The sequence below is a fragment of the Bufo bufo genome, chromosome 2, assembly GCF_905171765.1.
Source record: "Bufo bufo chromosome 2, aBufBuf1.1, whole genome shotgun sequence".
In the NCBI taxonomy this organism is placed as follows: Eukaryota; Metazoa; Chordata; class Amphibia; order Anura; family Bufonidae; genus Bufo; species Bufo bufo.
Genome location: NC_053390.1, coordinates 779177414 through 779200369, shown reverse-complemented (window position 1 = coordinate 779200369; position 22956 = coordinate 779177414). Strand labels below are relative to the sequence as shown.

General features: G+C 46.7%; 1 protein-coding gene across 1 annotated transcript in view; it reads right to left on the bottom strand.

Moving 5' to 3' along the window:
* LOC120990373 (lysine-specific demethylase 3A-A-like) overlaps positions 1-22956 on the bottom strand; it is a 63805-nt gene that overhangs the window by 26800 nt on the left and 14049 nt on the right. The window contains exons 3-12 of the mRNA XM_040419140.1: positions 16154-16309; positions 14600-14710; positions 12175-12277; positions 11810-11934; positions 11358-11427; positions 11173-11252; positions 10907-11062; positions 10473-10633; positions 3093-3439; positions 2940-3014 (exon numbers count right to left, since the gene is read on the bottom strand). Coding sequence (XP_040275074.1) covers positions 2940-3014; positions 3093-3439; positions 10473-10633; positions 10907-11062; positions 11173-11252; positions 11358-11427; positions 11810-11934; positions 12175-12277; positions 14600-14710; positions 16154-16309 — 1384 coding nt within the window. The remainder of the gene's footprint in view (positions 1-2939; positions 3015-3092; positions 3440-10472; positions 10634-10906; positions 11063-11172; positions 11253-11357; positions 11428-11809; positions 11935-12174; positions 12278-14599; positions 14711-16153; positions 16310-22956) is intronic.

Here is a 22956-nt window from a genome sequence, read left to right as displayed (position 1 = left end):
TTACAATGGCGCCGCTTTTTGGGATCAGGCTGATGACTGTCTTTATGGTTTCCATCTTGAACTTTTTGTATATGATGTATTTGTTTAACATCTTCAGGTTTATTATTAATCTGAACGATCCGTTTGGTTTCTTTATCAAGAAGATCGGGGAGTAAAACCCTTTCCTCTGTTCCTGCTTTGGGACTGGGATGATGGCCCCTTTCTCCAGCAGAAGTCTCAACTGATGATCCATAGTTAGTTGGCTTATCTCCCCCGGACGAGGGTTCTCCATATATCTGTCTGGTGGGCAGGTTTTTAACTCTACACTGTACCCGTTCTTTATGACTGACAGAACCCATGGAGAGGCCTGGATATTTACCCAGGCAGGATAGAACTGGGACAGTCTTCCTCCCACTACGCTTTTGGCGTCATTGAGTAGAGGTGTGGGCCGATTTGTCAGGGTTAAACAGGAACCCTCTGCCTTTACCCCTATTGGACTGCCAGGCTGGTCTAGTGTCCTTTCTTTTTTGGTCCGGCCTACCTCGCTTCTGGGACCGAAAGGACCGCCTTTGTTGAAAAAAAAAAAAAATTTGATTCTGTAGGAAAGCCCTTTTTTCTATCTGAAGCTTTCTCTAGAATGTCGTCCAAGGCCGTACCGAACACCCCATCTCCCTCACATGGCAGAGTGCACAGCTTGTTTTTGGAGGCTGTGTCACCGGACCAGGTGCGTAACCATACTGCTCTTCTAGCAGAGTTAGAGAGGGCAGCAGATCTGGCTGAAAGCTTCACTATGTCTGCTGACGCGTCTGCCATAAAATTAGCGGCTTGTTTTAGCATAGGTATAGAAGCTAGGATGTCTTCTCGTGGAGTGCCTGACTCTAGATGTTCCTCCAACTGTCCCAACCAAAGGCCCAGGGTTCTTGCCGTATAAGTTGCAGAGATCCCTGGTCTTAGAGTGGCCGTAGAGGATTCCCACATCTTTTTAAGGAGGCTTTCACATCTTTTGTCCATCGGATCTTTAAGAAGGCCGAGGTCTTCAAATGGAAGGGCAGTTTTTTTGGAGATTCTTGCTACTGGGGCATCTACTTTAGGGGCCACAGAATCTTCTTCCGCGAAAGGGTATTTTCTCTTTAACCACTTAGAGGCGGATTGTTTTTTCTCAGGGTCTCTCCATTCTGAGTGTATTAATGCTCGGATGTTAGGGTGGACGGGAAAAACTCGTTTTTTCCTGTCCCCTAATCCAGCAAACAATTGGTCCTGTACTGAAAGGGGTTCTCTGGGCTCTTCCAGGTTTATTGTAGCCCTAATGGTTTTCAGTAGGGAATCCGTCTCCTCAACTGAACAGAGAGGGTTACCGCCTGCTTGATCTGAAATATCAGAGTCAGACCCAGAGGAAATTTCACCTTCGTCCAGGTCAGAGTCCTGCACATTAGTGACTATGGCTCCTGAGGTAGATGGTCTGGGAGGCAATGTAGATAACTTAGCTTCTACAGCTGCACCCACTTCTTCTCTGATTATGGTTTTCAGACTTTCAATTAAAGATGGGGTCTCCTCTGACACAACCTTGTCACAACACTTTTGGCACAATGATTTCTTGTATGTACCAGACAGCGATTTCTTGCACATTACACATCTTTTCTTCAAAGGCGGATCCTTTTTTGAGGATTCTTTACCCTGAGAGACACAAAATTGGAGAGGAAAGTTTTATCCTTAGTCTCTAAAAAGAGAAGGGTAAAGAACCACCACCAAGGAGACCCCCATACAGGATAAGGCACCCTGTTATTTAGTAATGGGAGGAGGCTTACCGGGCTAGAGGGCCTGGAGGTATCTGTGGGCCGCCTGGGCGAATCGTCAGCTTGCTGGGACATCTTTCTCAGGAGAAGAGCGGGATAACAAACCGAAAAGGCTGGGCGCGTGACTGATCCATCCGGCAAGTCCTGACCTTCTGAGGGACAGGAAAACAACTGGAGAGGTAAGAGGGAGGGGGCCTTATATGGGCTGGTCCACAAAGCTGTTTTCCTGTCCCTGAGAAGGCGGGATAATCTCTCCATGTTTACTGCCGTTGTGGAGGCGTAGGGAAAAGAACAATCTTACTTTCATCAGTCCACAAAATGTCTCTTTAGGCCGTCAATGTGCTCTGGGCAAATTGTAACCTCTCATCAGTACATGTCTTTTTTTCAACAGAGGGACTTTGCGGGGGCTTCTTGCAGATAGCTTGGCTTCACATAGGCGTCTTCTAATTGTAACAGTACTCACAGGTAACTTTAGACCTTTCTTTGATCTTCCTGGAGCTTATTGTTGGCCGAGTCCTTGCCATTTTGGCTATTCTTCTATCCATTCGAATGGTAGTTTTTCACTTTCTTCCACGTCTTTCAGGTTTTGGTTGCCATTTTAAAGCATTTGCGATCATTTTAGCTGAGCAGCCCATCATTTTCTGCACTTCTTTAGGTTTTCCCCTCTCCAATCAACTTTTTAATCAAGGTACGCTGTTCTTCCGAACAATGTCTGGAACAACCCATTCTCCTCAGAATTTCCGAGGGAAATGCACTGTAACCATCATGTACAACATTTGCTGCCTTCCTTCCTTCCTTAAATAAGGGCAATAATTGCCACCTGTTTTTCAAAGAATGAATGACCTCGCTCATTTTACTCCACACTGCTATTATTTTGAACATGCCCCTTTCAATAAGTGATTGAATTACACAGAATCAGCAGCATGCATGTCATGACTGTTAGTTTTCTATTACTCTACTACACCTGCTAGTAAATTATTTGCCATGAAGAAATATACATTTCTACGAAAAACAGTGATTGATCAGGTTAGTGTTGTCTGACTGCTATTATTTTGAACACAACTGTATATTCATTCTGTATGCAATCCATTGTGTCACACTTGTCACAATCAGATTTACTTTAAATGGTCAAAGAGAATAAGTAATACGTATTTTATGCCTACTTACCCCCATCATTTTTAATGGGACTCTTGTGGGGAGCAACTTCTATTTTGTTGGGTTTTGGAACAGAAATGATGTTTGCTGGCTTAGAGTTGAATTCAGTTTTAACGGGCGGTAAATGACCAGCAGGTTTGGTCTCGGTCGTTGCACCAAACACACTCGGCCGCGTTAAGTTCTTACATGGCTCAAAACTTCCCTGCCGCGGAGAGTCTTTCACCGTCAAGGTGTTCTTCTCAGGAAATCGTTCCACAGAAAACTCAAAGCCCTTAGGAAACACAGTTGAGGGTTTTGTAAAGGCAGCAAAGAGGTTTTCGGATTTCTGTCCATTGTCACCATTGGCCCAGGATGAAAAGGCTGATGCGAAAGGGCTGGACTGATCTGTCAGGCCAAATCCTAGACCCTTTCCTTGCGACATCGCGGCGCTGAGAAACAAGTTTTGCTCCTCCCCTTTTCCATCACCGTTCAGCATGGAGGATGTTTCACTTTCACAGTTTTGAGAACATTTCCTGAAAGGCAACAAATGTGATTACAAGCCTATAAATAAATATAATGACTTACAACCATGAAAGTATTTAGTTTTCTTAAACGTATTGAAAGCTTTGTGCTAAATTTGCTGAATTTTTTGCATCAAATAAAAAAAAACTGATGAGAAAAGTGCCATGGTCTCACAGGAGTCACAGTTTAAGCAAATTTATTAAGGTGAAAGGGTATAAATTTATGGCAAAGCAAAAAGGAAAATGTAACAGTCAAGAGGCATGTGTAAATTTTGTGCAATTCTCTCTCCATTTTAAAGACTACAGCCACATGGTGCGTCCATTAAAGTGCATCTAAACTTTTATTCAAAACTACTTCAAATAGCATAAAATTTATTTTTCTAATATATATTTTTTAAAAAGTCTGGTTTTCCATGCAAAATAGACATCTCAAGTGCAGGTATCTTTGCACTTTGTAATCCATTGTCTAGTACACCACTGACAAATCCCACCAGGGTTGCAGAAGCGCTGTTCAGGCAGGAGCACGCATGGCTGTTCCTGCCTGTACTAGCGCCACCCTGCTAAAGCCTGGCATAGATGTACTATCCCAGGCTTTAGAGGAGCAGTAATGTGCTGCCTGCGCCGCTATGCAAGGCTTTAGCAAATCTACAGGCAGGAGGTTATAAAGCAGGAGGAGCTCAGCAGAATGATGCATGGTTTTGTGGGAAAAGATTTTGTAGAACTTGTAATTTATACATTAAAATGTTTCCTCTTTCTGACTTCAGTTATACACAGGGACGGCGTTATCCGTAATTGATAGCAGTGACTGACAGTTATCTCTGTATACCCACTTACATAGGGAATGCTAATACCTCCTCTACAAACAATGTAATCAGAAATAAATGTATGAATAACACGTTTAATGTAATCTTATCCTCGAAAAAAAACTATATATCAGTCTCCTCTAGCTCTATAACATTATGCCTTCATGTTGCACTGCATTTCGTGATAGCATGTCCTCTTTAGGCCTCTTTCACTTGAGCGAGTTTTCCGCGTGGGTGCAATGCGTGATGTGAAAGCATAGCACCCGCACTGAATCCTGACCTATTCATTTCAATGGGTTTGTGTACATGAGCGTTTTTTTTCACGCATCAGTTCTGCGTTGTGTAAAAAAAACGCAGCATGTTCTATATTCTGCGTTTCACGCAGCCCTAGCCCCTTAGAAGTGAATGGGGCTTCAGTGAAAAACGCTTTGCACCCGCGCGGAAAAAAAACGAGATTTTTGTATAACTTACCAGTAAAATCTCTTTCTCGCTCTTTCCTTGGGGGACACAGAAGACCTTGGGTATAGCTCATCTCCCTAGGAGGCGTGACACTAAGTGAAGACTGTTAAGCCCCTCCTCCACAGCTATACCCTCAGCCTGGAGAGAGAGACTGCCAGTTGCGTGTCCAAGTAGTGAGAAAAGGCAAAGTCCAAAAAATTGGAACCAACAAGCCAACTACCCGAAGGGTAAAACAAACTCGGAAACAGTCAGAGAAGAACAAAGAATGGGTGGGTGCTGTGTCCCCCAAGGAAAGAGCGAGAAAGAGATTTTACTGGTAAGTTATACAAAAATCTCGTTTTCTCGCCCAATTTCCTTGGGGGACACAGAAGACCTTGGGACGTTCAAAAGCAGTCCAAAGGGGGAGGGACCACAGCACCAAGGCGAAGCACCCGAAGGCATCAAAAAAACCCGCCGCCTGCAGACCAGGCGGCCCAAGGCAGCATACGCCGAAGCCCGCGTATGCACCCTGTAGAACTCGGTAAGGTGTGCAAGGAAGACCAGTGACCGCCTTGCACAAATGGATGGCCGAAGCCTAAAGCCTCCGGCCCAGGAAAAAACCGACGGCCCTGGCCAAGTGAATGGTGACACCAAAAGCAGGACCCTGCCCTTGGTGCGGCAACCACAACAAGAGCCACTCTGAGAAAGCGGAAGAAAGCCACCCTGGAGGCCGTCAACCCTTTGCTCGGACCTCCTGGAAACATAAGAGACCGAACTCGACAAGAGTCGGAGATCTCCAAGTAAAAACTGCAAGGCCCAAACAACGTCCAAATCGGTGAAGTGTCCGTTCCCGGGGGGGGGGGGGAAGGGGAGGACGACTGCCTCAATGAAATGAAGGACAAATACCACCTTCAGAAGGAAGGAAGAGACGGAATGGAGAACAGTCCTGTCCTGGGGGAAGACAGAAGGCTCGGAACAAGAAGGGCCGCCACTCAGGCACCCGTCAGAGACACGATGGCTACAGAAACCCAACCGTACAGGACAGAAGGAGTAGAGATAACTTCTGTAACGGCTCCAAGGAAAAATTGGAGCGCCAAGAGCCCAGTATGTAGTTCCCAGGACGGTACCGGAGGGCAGTACAAAGGAACCCAAGAGCCGCTCCATGGAAGAAGTTCCTGACAGGCCCAGAGGGACGGGGAACGCTGAAAGAGGAAGGACAGGAATGACACTTGATACTTCAAGCAACAGAGTCCCAGCCCCAGGTCTAGGCCGGACTGGAGAAAGACAGAACCATGGAGAAAGGCAGAGTGGGGGAACGCCCAGCTTCCCACAGAACCCCAGGTAAAGCCCTAAGTCCTACCACAGATCCTGGACGAAAACTCGGCTAGAAGCGAACACTAGCGAGCCCACTAGAGTCGCCTGGGCAAGCGGGTGAAAACCCAATGATCAGGCGCGGACCAGTAACACAGGTAGAACAGTCGGTAGAACTGGTCCCGTCGGCCCCCGAGCAAGGTTGTCCCGTATCCCCCCCAGAGTGGGGAAGCAGAAGGACAAACGGACAGGAACCGAAGGGTCCGCCCAGCAACCGCCAGGACAAGACAGGCTAAAGCCGAAGCCAATGTAGCCACCACAGGAAGACAGACTACAGTTCCGGTGTGGGAGATCAAAAGACAATCCTGACCAAATGGTAGTCCTCCCAAGTTACCGAGAAGGTGAATCCAAAGCCGAAACATTGCCTAGAATGGAAAAAACGCAATCTGCACCCAGCGGGAGGACAGAAAGCGGTAGACCCGGTAACTAGGCACACAGCTAGTACAGCCAGTGTGGACAAGGGAGACTGAAAGGAACACCATAACCATCCAAATGAACAAACATGCTCTCCCCAGAGGGAAGGGCAGTGAAGGAACAGCCTCTGAAGCGTGGCCGGAACAGACGCCACATCGGAATGATCTGTACCGAGTGGGAGTCAAACAGAGCCGGCGAGAAAAGGCAGGCGAGACAGAGGCCGGTATAACACCCTCCAACCAAAAAAGGGGGAGTGGGCAACAGAGAGGCCATAGGACAGCTCAAAAGCAGAACACCGCTACACAGAGACGCCCGGTTCACCGCCACGCAGAAGGCGAATACCCTGAAGAACCCAAGGTGGAGGTCCCCCGGACCTGTATAAGCGAGCACCCAAGAGAAGTTGGGTGACCTTCCCAAGAAGAGCGGCCCGAACCTGGTAGCAGATCAGACTGAAGCACCGAGGGCGCCAATCCGGAAAGAATCATACCACACTGCACCAGAATTATCTCCTTAGAGAATAGTGCAAGGCTTGCGGCAATCATCGTATCCCAAGAGAAAAAGAATGTCGCAGGAGGAAGGAGGCTACGTACGAGTAGCCCCGTAAGCAGTGAGAAGGCCAACCCACCTACAGGACGAGAAGGCATACACGGCCCAAACAACGCACAAGAACGTCCGCTCACTGCAAAAATATAACACCGCGAAGAGGGCCAGCCACAGAGTGCCACAGTATCTACGGGAGTGCAAACTGAAAGGAGTTATGCACAAGACTAATATGGAATGCGATGGAACGCAAACTGACCGCCCCGAAAGGGAGGAAATGTACCTGGCAAACTGCAGTGGGCAAGAATGCAAAGGCCTGCCCCAAAAAGGGGGAGATGCCCAAGGCCGGACCTACGTCAGAGAAGTAGGGCATACCATACTTCGCCCAGAAAGGCGCCATGCACATGGCCACACAGTATCCAGCGGAAACGCAGGAGGTCCACCTAGGGAAAAGGGGGACATGCATAGGGCTATCCTAGCATTAAGTGAGTGTGCAACAATTCACCCAACACCGAAATTTCGTGAGAGTGTAACTACTCCGCCAATGAAGGGGAACATGTGCAAGTCCAGTACAGCACATACAAGGACAGCCTTGAATCTTGTGAGCGTGCAAAATTCCACCCATGGAATGAGGAGTGGTCACGCACAAGGCCAGCACCGTATCCAAGGGGAGCGCAAGCGTTCCGCCCATGTTAGAGGCCATGCTCAAGGCCAGCAACGTATCTGGTGAGCGTAGTATGCCGCCCAGAAAAGGAAGGGGGGGGGGGGGGGGGGGGATCATGCACAAGGCCAGCATCGCATTCAGGGAGAATGCGAGCAGACGGTGAGAATGTGTGTATGCTACCTGAAGGAGGCATGCCCATGGCCGGCAGCGAATCCAGTGAGAGTGCGTACACCGCCCAAGGAAGGGGGGTCATGATGTGGCCGACGGTGGATCCAGAGAGAGTGCATGTATAGGGGTCATGCACATGGCCAACAATGTACAGGCGAGAGAACAACCACCGACCGAGGGAGTGTATGTATGCCGCCACCCGGGAAGGAGGCATGCCCAAGGCCGGTAGTGAATCCAATGAGAGTACATCATATCGCCTATGGAAGGTGGTCATGCACATGGCTGGCAGTGAATCCAGTGAGAGTGCCGAATGCCGTCCACAGAAGGGAGTCATGCCTATGGCAGGCAGCGAATCCAGAGAGAGTGCAGCGTTCCGCCTAAGGAAGGGGGTCGTGCACATGGCCAGCACCGTATCCGGTGAAAGTGCAGTATTCCGCCTAAAAAAAGGGGGTCATGCACATGATCGGCAACGAATCCAGTGAGAGTGTAGCGTTCCGCCTATGGAAGGGGGGCACGCACATGGCCAGCAGCGAATCCAGTGAGAGTGCCGTGTTCCACCTATGTAAGGGGGTCGTGCACATGGCCAGCATTGTATCCGGAGAAACCGCAGTAGGCCGCCAAAGAAAGGGGGATCATGCACAAGGCCAACCCGCAGTTAGGGAGAGTGCAGTATCCCGCCCAGGAGGGGGGTCCTGCACATGGCAGGCACCATAACTGGAGAGGGTGACGAATGTTGCCTACAGAAAAAACATGCACCTTGACCAGCGCCGTAGCGCGGAGAGGGCAAAAAAACCCCCAGAAGGGGAAAAAAAGAACCTGGCAGCGCCGCAGCCGGGGAGCGTGACACCATGCCGCCTATGGAAGGGGGGCATGTATACAGGCAGCACTCTGAGATGAGGCTGCAGCGTCCTGCGCAGCCCACTAGTCATATATATAATAAATATTTTTTTTTTTTTTTTTTTTTTTTTTTAAACACACAGCCTCACTGAGGCAGATGCCACCTACAGGGCACAGATCCACCCATACAGGCCCATCCTCTGTGGGCGGGGGAACCTCCAGGCGGGAAAAATTCGCGCCTAGAGAAGTTCCAGCCCCCTCCAACAGAGGCCTGAATTTTTGCGGCCTAGTAGGCCGTGAAGCTGGGGCCTAAATTTTTAGCGGCGCCCGGCGAACCGGGGCCGCACAGTATTTAAAGTAGCGGCCGGGCCTACGGAGCGGCACATACCGGCCGCGGGTGCCCACCCCGCGGGCCGGAAGAGCCGGGGCCTAAATTTTTAGCGGCGCCCGGCTGACCGGGGCCGCAAGTACTTAAAGTACCAGCCGGGCCTACGGAGCGGCACATACCGGCCGCGGGTGCCCACCCCGCGAGCCGGGGACCCGGATAGAGCGGGATCGTCTTGAAGTGGAACACAAGACTTCGGCGCCCGGCCGACCGGAAGGTTCCGACGGTCGGCCGGGGCTGTTGAAGCGCTCCTTTGCAGGCCGCGGTGCCCACCCAGGTGTCCGGAAGTCAGGACCCTGCACCCGGCAGCCATTTTACCCCTGGAGTGGGCCCTTGGCCTAGAACAGCGCTCCATATGATTTCACCCCTGCCGGCAGCTACAACCACCTTTCCCCTGGACCGGTGCCCGTGAGAGCAGGGTCAGTGGCAGCAAGGCGCGGGCCCTCTGGCCCTGAAGTAGTGGCCGGTAAGAGGGAGGGGGACCCTGAGACCGGGTCTGTGAGGGTGGGACGCCTGCATGACCCCTCCGTCAGGGGCAGCTAGGTGCGGACCTCCGCAGCTCCCTAGGCATTCCTCTTGTAGGAACAAGGGTGCCAATGTCCTGGAGGCCAGGAGAGAGGGAGCAGATGTCGACCTGCGGCAGCCCAGGGCCAGCCTAGGTCTAGCAGGGACAGAAGGGTCCATAGGCCCAGGTAAGGGTCAGGCACGCAGGAGACCGAGGGGGGGGGGGGGGGGGGGACGTAGGGCTGGAGAAGCCAATCTCTCACCATAGCCGTCTTCACCCTCAGTCCGTTCCAGCAGGGTCGCCCCTTCAGCTACTGGCACCGTAGTGGCAGGACGCCGGGGGAGGGACTTGGCGTGCGGGCGACCCTTGCGCTGGCGGGATGCAGGGGAGCTGGGCTGCCCTGGTCCACCTTGCCTTCTGTGGGGGAGGCAGCAGTGCGGGTGACCGGCACTGGCGCAGCTCAACCCCGGGAGAACAGAGAGGTCTAGTGCGTCTCTGTTATCCCTGATGATCTGGAACAAAAAGAAAATAAAACAAAGTAAAAATCTAAAATTGAAACAAGGAGAAACCAGCCCTGCAGAGCAGGGAGTGTCTTGCCTCCTTGGACACTAAGCAAAAACTGGCAGTCTCTCTCTCCAGGCTGAGGGTATAGCTGTGGAGGAGGGGCTTAACAGTCTTCACTTAGTGTCACGCCTCCTAGGGAGATGAGCTATACCCAAGGTCTTCTGTGTCCCCCAAGGAAATTGGGCGAGAAAATAACAACTTAACGCACACAAAACTGACTGAACTTGCTTGCAAAATTGTGCGAGTTTCATTGAACACACCCTGAACGCATCCGGACCGAATCCATATTGTTTGTGTGAAAGAGGTCTTAAAGTGCACAGCAATCAATTACATATTTTTTATTGAAATATTCTTACCCTGGAGGTGTTGCAGCACAAAAGCTTGGAGGAGAATTTGCTTCTGGTGGAGTTGCACAAGAGGTCTGGTTTTGACTGGAAGGCGTAGTGGTGGTACATCCTAGCAATGCTTCTCCAAACCCATCCGGTACAGACTGCTTGGATGCCAGGCTAGGTGTAGTCTACGAGAAAAGGTATTTTTATGTTACAATGAAAGTAACACTCATCAATGAAAACCACTTTAGATCAATGGGAAGTTAAACTCCAGAAGCCCCGCAATTTGAAAGAATGCATCACCTTGATTATTTTGCCCCTGCACAGCTATTCTAAATCAGTGATGCACCCTGTTCAATATCAGTAATGTGGGGTCCTGGGTCAGACACTCCCTTCTCACACAGAGACCTATCGCAAAGTGATATCATAGCCTTAAGAAACAGTAGAAAACTGCCACTCACTGTTTGGTAAACTTTTTCACTTTCCTGTGACGTTTTCATGAAATTCACAAGAGTGTTCCCTGAGGACTTGGGGTTGTCAACCACGACCAATGTCTTCCCATCATCTCTGGAGTAGGTAATGAAGCTTGGCTTCTTAACAGATCCCTTAGCAGATGCCTAAAAAAAGGACGCAACAAATATGATTATCTGTACATGCACAACACACAGCTTAATCCTGTGTTGCTCATATGATCAGAGACATATTTATACTTCATCATGTCAAATACCTGCGCTACTCTGTTCTGCTTTGCCTTAGTTTTCCCCGTCCTTTCTTCACTCTTCCTTTTCAGGGGTTTCTTGACGACCACTAAAATAATCAGGCAACAGTCTGTCAGTATGTGTCACCCATAAAGCCTGCCAGTACATAGCTTTACCTGTAGTGGTCATGCTATGGCAGATACCAAAATCTTACCATTATCGACATAGTTATGTACAAGCTGAACGTGTATCAGTGCTGGATCAATAATCTTTAGACTGGGAACCTAAAAGGAGAACACAAAGTTAATGAATTCACTGACATATATTTATACCAAAAACAAAAATCGTTAAAGGGAACCGGTCAGTGAGGGCAGTATAGTATAGAGACAGACACGTTGATTTTGCTTTTGAGCTGGCAGTCGAAACAGGAAAGAAACCTACCAGTCCTAGTCAGGAGGCAGCGGGGCCAGCAAGTTTTATCGGACTGATCGCCCTCGCAGTGCTTTCACACCCTGCAAGGTTCAGCACGTCAGTACTTTAAAAGTACTACTGCAATCCGTGAGTCTGTCACTATACTATGAGGGGAGCATACTACAGGTGACAGGTTCTCTTTAAGGGTCATCCAGGAGACTCCTCCACACCAGAAAAGCAGTAATGGATGTTTACCTGTTTACATTTAATCTCCAGCATCCGGTTAGTGCTGCTTGAATTCACCACTGAGGCGTCAAACCACTGATAGCCTTCACTCATACTATACACTCTTACAGATGAACCAACTAAGTTCTTAGCACCTTTAAATGGAAGGGAAAGAAAACAATTGAAATAGCCATACCACGTTCCTTCATTTCCATTTTATGTCCACGTACATAGGCTGCAAAATAGGATAAAATAAAAGTATTACATGACACCCTCTGAAATAAAAGGGCCGCCACTGTAACACAAGGAAGCAATGTTGTTCCAGACACAAGCTTCGACCCTGGGAGGTGGATCTTCTAATAAGGTCCAAAGTGGACCACTCCTCGCCGACTCACCTTGCAGTACACGACTTTTATCCACACTTTTTGTTATGAGCTCCTGAAAGACCTTGTTAAATGTTCGGTTTCCCTGCATAAACTGTTTCAAGCTCTCCCGATCCTGTAATAACGAGAAGAGGACAATCAGCGTATGGACTGCAGGCAACTCCAGCACCTAATCATGTTAAATCGGATCTCTCAGGCTCTGTAAAACAAAATGCTTGTTATAACAATGCCATCAATTTCTAGTGTTTTCCAGACCGTTTTTAAGGTCAAAAATAGGAGTCTATGGCAAAAACACCACAATAAAACTGCCAATTACACACTTTGATTAAATGTTTATTTTTTTCTGTATTATCTGTGGCAAAAACTGTAGTCAAAAATGTCCTTACCCCGACTGACCCCATGTACTGTAATTGAAAACTACAATAAAAAGATTTTTTTTAAAAACTGAAAAACAACACCACCATAAGGCCTCCTGCACACGACCGTTGTGTGCACCCGTGGCCGTTGTGCCGTTTTTTTTTTGCGGACCCATTGACTTTCAATGGGTCCGTGGAAAAAACAAACAAACGGAAAATGCACCGTTTTGCAGCCGCATCTGTGATCTGTGTTTCCTGGCCGTGAAAAAAATATGACCTGTCCTATTTTTTTCACGGCCAACGGTTCACGGACCCATTCAAGTCAATGGGTCCGTGAAAGAACACGGATGCACACAAGATTGGCATCCGTGTCCGTGATCCGTGGCCGTAGGTTACTTTTTATTGCATAAAAGCTTTTTCATAGCTGAGTTTTCACTTCGTGAAAACTCAGAACCGACAGTATATTCTAACACAGAGGCGTTCCCATGGTGATGGGGACGCTTCAAGTTAAAATATACCATCGGATTGGAGAAAACTCCGATCCTATGGTATATTAACTCCTGACTTTACATTGGCCGCACTAGCCACCAATGTGTTAACTACAGGGGGGGGGGCTGCCCCCTGCTGCCTGGCAGCACCTGCCAGGCAGCAGGAGGCAGTCATGTACACAGTTATTTTAGTATATTCTAACCTGAAGCGTCCCCATCACCATGGGAACGCCTCTGTGTTAGAATATACTGTCGGATTTGAGTTTCAAGATGTAACTCAAATCCGACGGTATATTCTAACATAGAGGCGTTCCCATGGTGATGGGGACGCTTCAAGTTAAAATATACCATCGGATTGGAGAAAACTCCGATCCTATGGTATATTAACTCCTGACTTTACATTGAAAGTCAATGGGGGACGGATCCGTTTGAAATTGCACCATATTGTGTCAACGTCAAACGGATCCGTCCCCATTGACTTGCATTGTAATTCAGGACGGATCCGTTTGGCTCCGCACGGCCAGGCGGACACCAAAACGACATTTTTTTCATGTCCGTGGATCCTCCAAAAATCAAGGAAGACCCAAGGACGAAAAAACGGTCACGGATCACAGAAAAACGGGACCCGTTTTTTGCGGACCGCAAAAAAATACGGTCATGTGCAGGAGGCCTAACTGTTATAAAATAGCATAACATGCAAATCTGTAGGTCCACCTATTCCATTAATACAGCAAGTTTTTAGGCTCTATGGCTTAAAATAAAAAAAAAGGAGTTACCCCCCTCTCCCGACATGTCCGTTTTAGTAACTACTTGCTTCCCCCATGTAATAACAATTCTCAACCAACTATTCTTATGACTTTATATTGTTATGAAGGAATTACTTTGCCAAGAAGGTCCAGATAGGTGTTACCAGTTGGCGGGGTGTCCCTGCAGAGTCACACTGGCAGCACTGATTAGATATTGTCACGATGTGCTGGGTCTCACCCCCAACTGGTATCCACCATGTGGCCCTTTATTTCAAACTGCTAGTAATTCATTCATAGCTTCTTTTAGGAATAATAAATCAATGGCTCATCATAGAGTCCTAAGAATAGATGCTCCCGAATTGTTATTACATGGGGAATAAGTGTAGTTACTAAACATACACGTCAGGAGAGGGGATGGGTTCTTTTTAAGACAAGAGCCTTAGAGGACCTGCCTTACATAAATTTACAGTACTTGACGACGCAGTTTGATGCTTTGCACAGATGCAGCTAGTGCAACTATGTCCACAAAATGGTCCCGGTCCAATCTTAATGACCGACCGTAGTTGAGCCTTAATGAGCCTGGAACAGTGAAGATCTGTGGACATCCAGTGAAACAGAGGATTAAGGTTGTTTAACCATTAACCCAAAACCATCAGCCCACATAAAAACCAGAAGGTGCAGTCATGAGCTAAGCGAGTCATTAAAATTTTAGATCATGTATGTTTGCTTCCCATACTGCCTTCTTTATTTTTTAATCCCCGTATATCCCCAACATCATTACATTTGCAGTCTTTAGAGATTACGGTCAGAAAAACATAGGATATAAGAAATGCAGTAAGACAATTACCCCTAAAACCTTCACGGCATCCTGATTCATGAAAACTTTGTGTCTGTCTCCAAGAAACTGTAGGCACGTCATGGGATCTATGGATATCTTGCTTGCCAATACTTTATATTGCTGTACAGGGGAAAAAATAAAAAATAAATTTTATATATATACTTTTTTTTTTTTTTGAAAAATATGCAGACCTCTATGGCATTTTTCCTATAAAGTCAAGAATTCACAAGGAAATAAACAAGAGACCCTTGTAAAACCCTGCATAAAAAAGAACATTAAATGACATTAACTGATGAGTGTCACCACGATGAACCCTATCAACCTACTGCATTGTAGGGTTGATCATGCCGACTAAATAAAGAGCCATTTCTTGCGGTAATCTCTATTACTGATGCAAATGAGGCGCTTACAGCACTAACGGGCTGGCCTAGCGCCTTGGAGCACCGCTTCCTGCTCTGCCTCACCCTGTTCCCCCTCCCAGCGAGATTGACAGGGTCTAGCGTCCTCATCATTGCTCCAACACCTACCCCTGAGATTTTGCACGTGTCAGCATGTCTCGGTGCATGTGCAGTGAAGATCTCAGAGCAGGGACAACGGCATGAGATCATCACTGTGCCAGCGCATGCGCGAGACTACACTTACTACAGGCAGAGACCTTGATACACGTGATGCATAGTTCCATAATGTGGTGAATGAGCTTTATTAAGTCTCTGTCTTTCCTATGTACCGCTAGAAACGACAGTCACTAGTAACGTATGACTGGTTTTCACCCTTTTATTTCCAGTTATGAGAAGTCAAGCTCCTGCAGGATGACATCACATGACTTGACGGAGTGGTTTACAGGGGTGATCCAACTTTATATCAGACCTCACAGAGTGACCATCTCACCAGGTAATTAGACTTACCTGGTCCCCGCCACACGGTTCGCCCTCGATTGCTTCATTGCCCTTCATCTCCCTGGTGCGCTGATATTAACACGGAGAGGCATGTGACGCCTGCAGCCAATCGTGACCATCTATCGTCACCCAAGGGGAGCGGATCACCTCTGCGACCATTTATTGGCTGCAGCGGTCACTTGTCCCCAATCAACAGGATGTGGATATCAGCGAACCAGGGAGATGAAGAGCCGTGGAGCAATAGACCGAACCCAGCAGCGGAGACCAGATAAGTATGATCACCACCGATGGTGAGGGCTGATATAACGCCGGATAACCCCTTTAACACCCGCAAATCACTGCTCAAACTCCTTCACTGAGCACCATACCTCAAACTCACCCCAGACGAAAAGACAGAACAAAAAGGTTTGTGATACAAGAGGGGCAGAAGCTAAATGTAGTGTTTTGAATAGACGTGATGCATTTGTAACAAACACTCTGCTGTGTGACCAGGAATAGGTTTGAACTGAATTCCAGCCTCTGTGTAAATAGAATTGCTGCAATTCACTGACAGTAAGCAGATTTCTCTGCACAGTTTACGCCAATGCCTCTGTGGTACTGCAAGATGTTTTGTCGGCCAGCCCCTCATGGTGCCCACAGAAACAAGTCAGAATGAAGCCATACTCACCATTGCCGGGCACACCACAGACACAGAAGGGTTACTGGGACATTTTCGGTCAGCAATTGCCAAGTTGTGCTCCACCAGAAACATCTGGACTTGTGAGCTGTACACCTCGATCCACGTCCTCTTCTCCCAGGGCTCATCTTCAAACTCCACGCAAACCTGCGGACAGAAGATGAACGTGAGTCGCGGTCACCGCAGAAGTCCTTCCCCGCCCCCTCTAAGATGTAGCTCATCCGCATAAAGCATGGATACCGTGTGTACTGCTGTGACACCCGCTGAGCAATCAATGATCGCTGCATAGCGCTGCAGTCACTGAACAGGGTCACAGTGCGAGTTGCAAGACCTCAGAATTGCAAACAAATCGTGCACTTATCATTTTCTCCTTTAGGGTCCATTCACACGTCTGCAAAATGGGTCCGCAATTTTCATTTTCAATGGGGCCGGAAGGTGCTGTCCGCATCCGCGGAACCGCACTTCTGTATCCGTGCTTCAGTTTTCGCAAAAAAATAGAACATGTCCTATTCTTGTCCGCAATTGCGACAAGATTAGGCATTTTCTATTATAATGCCGGCGATGTGCGGTCCGCAAATTGCGGAATGCACATTGCCAGTGTTTTGCGGATCCGCAGAACACTTACGGACATGTGAATGGACCCTTACTGCGAGTCTGGCATTGCAGCAACTTGTGAGTAGTGCTGCGCCTCCATTCATTTGAGAGGTTGCAGTGCTACGCAGCAATCCCTGGTCTAGGTTTGTAGCAGGTATCGAATTATCAATACCCATTCGATACTTTTGTCCCGTTGTCGATTCAATACCAGGATTTGCCTTTTACCGATACTAGGCTGCGTTACTGCGCAACCTAGTATCAGAGAACATGGCGCACGCTGCTCTGAGTGTGCTCCATGTTCCCTCAGCAGCACAGGGGAGGAGGAGGGAGTCTCTCCCTCCCCACTGTGCCGCTGCCACTAATGACAGAGAGGAGAAGAGCAGGGGAGGGGCTGTGGCCACTGCGCTACCAATGATGTGTTGTGCTTTTTCATAGGTGCAGAACATTTATATTCAAATATTCTAGTTATAGTGGATATTGATTGCCTATAAGAAGCCATGTTAGATTATATGCACCATCTTATATATGAGTCTTCATGTATAGTGGAATATAAGTTCATGGTGAGTTTACTGTGTATAAAGGTAACTGTTCATTAGTGTATTCTGTTCATGAATGTACCAGTCTGAGAAGAGACCTCCTTGTCTCCTTATAAATTTATGGCTGAGATGAGGGTAAGCCCTAGAAGCAGCTGGTACTAATTACCTAAACCGTTAGGTATTTATTAATGAAATAGAATATCTATGTATTCATATAATCAACCTTAGTTTTGTATCAGAAAATTAATAGGACAATTGTTTCATATTGTTAGATGTTGTGAAAGACCTTGATGTATCCAGTATCATATATATATTTCTCGCTAGGAGAATATTCACTTCTAAAACATTGTTAAAAGAGTGTCTATAAAGTTGTGATGTTTTTGTAAGTAACAATTAATCACCTGTTGGTACAGCAGAGGAGGTACCCATATCTCTGAGAAAAAACAAGGCCCATTTATATTATTACGGGTCCATAGATCAACAGTAGTGTTAAGCGAACTTGTGTTTTAAGTTTGGCATCTAAAGTCCGGCTTCGGGTTATCGAAGAATCGCGTTATGGATTCTAAATTCCGTTATGGTCTGTGGTAGTGAGGATTCTTCGATAACCCGAACTTAAAACACAAGTTCAATCAACAATGTGAGAAACATTCAGAGAGACGCCTAGAGGTCTGTCTCCAATTGGGAAAAATGTCAGAATTAATCCCTATAGCTTTGATTTAAACTTCAGGTGTCAAATATATAGAATGTCAGATGAAGTCAGACTTACATAGTTAACCCTTTATAGGATGATGCAAATAGCTTATACAACAGTGCCACCTAGGTATGAGTAGGTGACATTGCAACAGTAGCAAAAGTGCATTCTGGGTGATGTTATGATGTCACATTCCTTATCAAAGTACACGCCTATCCGACAATTATTGGAAAGTTCCAAACTAGGAAGGTGTCTCTAACTGATAAGTTTGTGATCAAAAACCACACACACACGGAGAAAAAAAAAAAAAAAAAAAAATCCTAGAGGAACCAAGCAACCAGGAGAAAAGAAAACAAAAAAGAGCTGGACACCTACAAAGGTGAGAAGACAGGCTTAGACACACAAAGACAAGTTGAGCTCTCTAGAGGGGTCTATCAAGATGAAAGCCATGGTGAGATACGCTATGATGGACCACCCAGCTTTCCTGGAAGCAGAAGTGAGATTCCTACTAGGACTTGGTAAGAGACACAAAGAATGATATTTCATTTTATTAAGACTAATTAGATAATGTGGGTAAAATTATACCATCTAGATTGGCGAATAAATAAATTAATCGATCATCTTCATATTAAGATGTAGTCTTAGGCTACTTTCACACTTGTGGCAGTGTGATCCGGCGGGCAGTTCCGTCGTCGGAACTGCCTGCCGGATCCGCCGATTTTGATGTGACTGAAAGCATTTGTGAGACAGATCCGGATCCGTCTCACAAATGCATTGCAAGAACGGATCCGTCTCTCCGCTTGTCATGCGGACCGATGGATCTGTCTTGTATTTTTTTCACATTTTTACCAGTCTGCACATGCGCAGGACGGAAGGACGGATCCGGCATTCCGATATTTTGAATGCCGGATCCGGCACTAATACATTCCTATGCTACGGTTTTATCTTTTGCCTGATCAGTCAAAACTACTGAACTGAAGACATCCTGAATGGATTACTCTCCATTCAGAATGCATGGTGATATGCCTGATTAGTTCTTTTCCGGTATAGAGCCCCTGTGACGGAACGCTATGCCGGAAAAGAAAAAAAAAAAAATGAATTTTTTTTATTTTTCTTCACCAAGCCAAGTGATGAATTCCCACAGGAAAGACTTGTTCCAAGTTCTCCCCATTTAAATTATAATAACAGATTCCTGTTTGTCTTAAAGGGGTTATCAGAGTTATATAAATTTATGCTAATAACTATTATAACATTATATTAAACTGTTTTGTAACAGTTTTTTGCCCCCCCCCCCCCCGACGTCATCAACCCTTCTCTGGCACTAATGTCTCATTTACAAGCTGTAAACGAGACGTCAGAGCCTTTGGTGCCCGCCCCTCTCTCGCTCGCTCTCCTCACACAGCCTCGGCGATTGTAAGAGATCGCTCATGCGTGATACTTACCATAGCCGAGGTGATACATTTTCTCCAGCAGCAGAGTATATGTCTGGCTCCTTTCCTCACATGGGCCAGTTTACCCGTTCCCCTCCCGCGTCTGGGGATCGTTATTACAGCCCCGGCCCAATCAACAAGTCCCCATTACACTGTTAATACCACCCCTTGAAAAAAAAAAAAAAGGGAATAATTGTCCATCATATAGATATATCCATATTGAAGCTATATCTGAAAAATACAGCTATAGCTTAGATAGAGGTATATGTCCATCTTATAGACTGAGCTGTATCTGCAATGTGACAGGAAGATCTGTCTGTGTGAGCTAGGAGATGATCATGTGACTTTTTTTTATGCAAACTTAGGATGTGCAGAGCAGGGTGAGGGGAAGGTCAGATTGTTCACGCCAACAAATATTCATGAGGGAGAGCTCAGGCATTATTGTTATACGCCCCCCTCAGCATGTAAACACAGCAATAACAGAACCATGAAAAGGTTTAAGTATGGGTTTCTCTCTTAAGAGATCAAGCTTAACCAATGTATATGTATGTCCTGATGAGTTTTATGAGGTTTTAATTTTTTTTCCGCATAACTCGGATAACCCCTTTAATAGTCTTACCAAAGTCATATGTGAGAAAATAGTCCAGGATGGGGCAAAAGGATACAGTGTAGTTGGTTAGAAGGGGGCGGAATGTATTTAGCATTCCATATTGATGTCTAGGATTAGACACGTCCATCCTGATATCATGAGGTTTCCTCTGAACAGAAGTGATGTATATAAATAATTTTCCTATTTTGATATCCTAACCTAATAATAACTTTGTTATAATGTGACAAGTTTTTTTCACTCACATGTATTGTTAAAGAGGACCTTTCACTAGATTTAAAAAAATCGAAACCAAGTATACAGACATGGAGAGCGGCGCCCAGGGATCTCCCTGCACTTACTGTTATACCTGGGCGCCGCTCCGTTCTCCGGTTATAGCCTCCGGTATCTTCACATGTTAGGCTCCACCCAGTGGAACCTGCCGGCGTCTCTTTCTCCCATGCTGTAGCGCTGGCCAATCGCAGCGCTCAGCTCATAGCCTGAGAGTTTATTTTTTCTCTCAGGCTATGAGCTGAGCGCTGCGAATGGCCAGCGCTACAGCATGGGAGAAAGAGACGCCGGCAGGTTCCACTGGGTGGAGCCTAACATGTGAAGATACCGGAGGCTATAACCGGAGAACGGAGCGGCGCCTGGCGATAACAGTAAGTGCAGGGGGATCCCTGGGCGCCGCTCTCCATGTCTCCATACTTGGTTTCGATTTTTTAATCTAGTGAAAGGTCCTCTTTAAGCTTGTAATGCTTTATATCAACACTGAATATATTCATTTAAATGTATCAGTGTTTATTTACTTATTTAGGTTTATAACCATGTAACCAATAAATCTGCATATTTTTTATAATCATTAACGTCATCTCACGTCAAAAGAACTTATTATCTGAGGAAATAGTCGGACTCAGATGTGAATTGAATCGATTAGTTTGTCTACAATTCACCAGGTCATGATTTCAAGAATTTATGACAAAACTTTATAAATTAAATTTTTTCATGGTTAATTATTTTATGACCATAGTTAATTCTTAAAGGGAACCTGTCACCTGGAAAAGACAATTTACACTAATCACAGTACCTTAAAGTATCTCTCATAGTGTGCCCAAAGATATATTCATATCTTCTTTCTGCGTTGTGCTGTCTCATAAAACAGTTTTTTGCACCTTTTTGAAGTCGTGCTGAAGTCACGGGGGCAGCGGCCTCCTTGACTCAACTGTCGGATAAGCCCGCCCCTATGCCGCTCCTCCGCATATTGATGGACAGTTTTCCCTGTAGCCGTGACCGCGCTCTTCTCACGCATACGTCGTGCACGTCCTGCTGCAGCGCGATCCCGGCTACGGCTCCCTCCCTGGCATCTGCATGTTCACTGCGCCTGCGCTGCAGTGCAAGCAGACAGTGATCGCGCTCACGCCGCAGGGGAGAAGCGATGGGCGCGAGCGCGCTGTATAGCAACGGCACAGACGCAGTGAACAAGATGATGCAAGGGAGGGAGGGAGCCGTAGCCGGGATCGCGCTGCAGCAGGACGCGCACGGCGCATGCGCGAGAGTAGAACGGTCACAGCTACAGGGAGAACTGTGCATCAATATGCGGAGGAGCAGCATAAGGGCGGGCTTATCCGACGGTTCAGTCAAGGAGGCCGCTGCCCCCGTGACTTCAAAAAGGTGCAAAAAACTGTTTTATAAGTCGATTTTATGAGACAGCACAACGCAGAAAGAAGATATGAATACATCTTTGGGCACACTATGAGAGATACTTTAAGGTACTGCGATTAGTGTAAATTGTCTTTTCCAGGTGACAGGTTCCCTTTAAATGAATTATTATCACCGGACAGATGACAGCCGGCACCTGCATCCTGTATTTGTGTTAAAAGGTTACTTATCTTCATTGGTGGTGCAGTGCGCGCTCTCCAACCCCCCTAGTATTAAAGTCATTGGTGGCAGTGGTCCCCTCCCCTCCTCCTCATTGGTGGTGCAGTGGAAGGTTCTGATAGGAGCCCCAGCAGTGTAATCCTGGGGCTCCGATCGGTTACCATGGCAGCCAGGACGCTACTGAAGCCCCGGCTGCCAGGTAATCTCCCTGCTGCTGTGTGTACTATGCACAAGGCAGCAGGGAGAGAGTGTATAGTCCTATTCACCCTGATAGAGCTCTATTAGGGTGAATAGGACAAGGGATGAAAAGATCCCAGATTCTAGCCGCTAAGAGGGGAAATGGTTAATAAATAAAAAGTAAAAAAAAAACAAAAAAACATAAAAATATTAAGTTGAAATCACCCCCATTCCCAATTTTACATATAAAATATATAAACAATAAATAAATAAATTACATATCGCCCAAAAAAGTGCAAACTATTAAAATATCTCCTATGAGGTGAAAGCCATAACAGGAAAATAAAAAAATAAAAAAGAAAATCACGCGATTCGCCATTTTTAGTCACCTTGTTCCACCAAAAAATTGGATCGGACTGTTCGTTTATGGGCCGGTCGTTCCATAAAATGTATGCGGCTTTTTTGGAGTTTTATTTTTTTAGCATGGTATCGCAATACTTTTTTATGGTATCGAAATCGAATCAAAATTTTGGTATCGCAACAACCCTACCTTGGTCACATGACGCGTTTTGTCGCCATGTAGCCCCAGCCTGGACTTCCGACTAAGATAGAACACACCAACATGATAAAGCACAAGGTGCAGGCTCCACTGTACACCACAGGTTTGGCTCTGTCCACATTCGGTCTTTGCTTTATAGGAGGTATATTTTAGAAGTATCCTCCAATACATACCTCCAACGTAGAGCACTGCATGAATATACTGCTTTCTACACCGCCCTAAGTCCACCATAGAGGAAAGCAGTGCAAACAAGCAACCAATGCCAACCAGCGAGCCACCGTGCTGCCCCCCTTACCTGTTCTTTTGTACACGTTGTAGGCAACGTGGCCCCCCCCTTTACAGA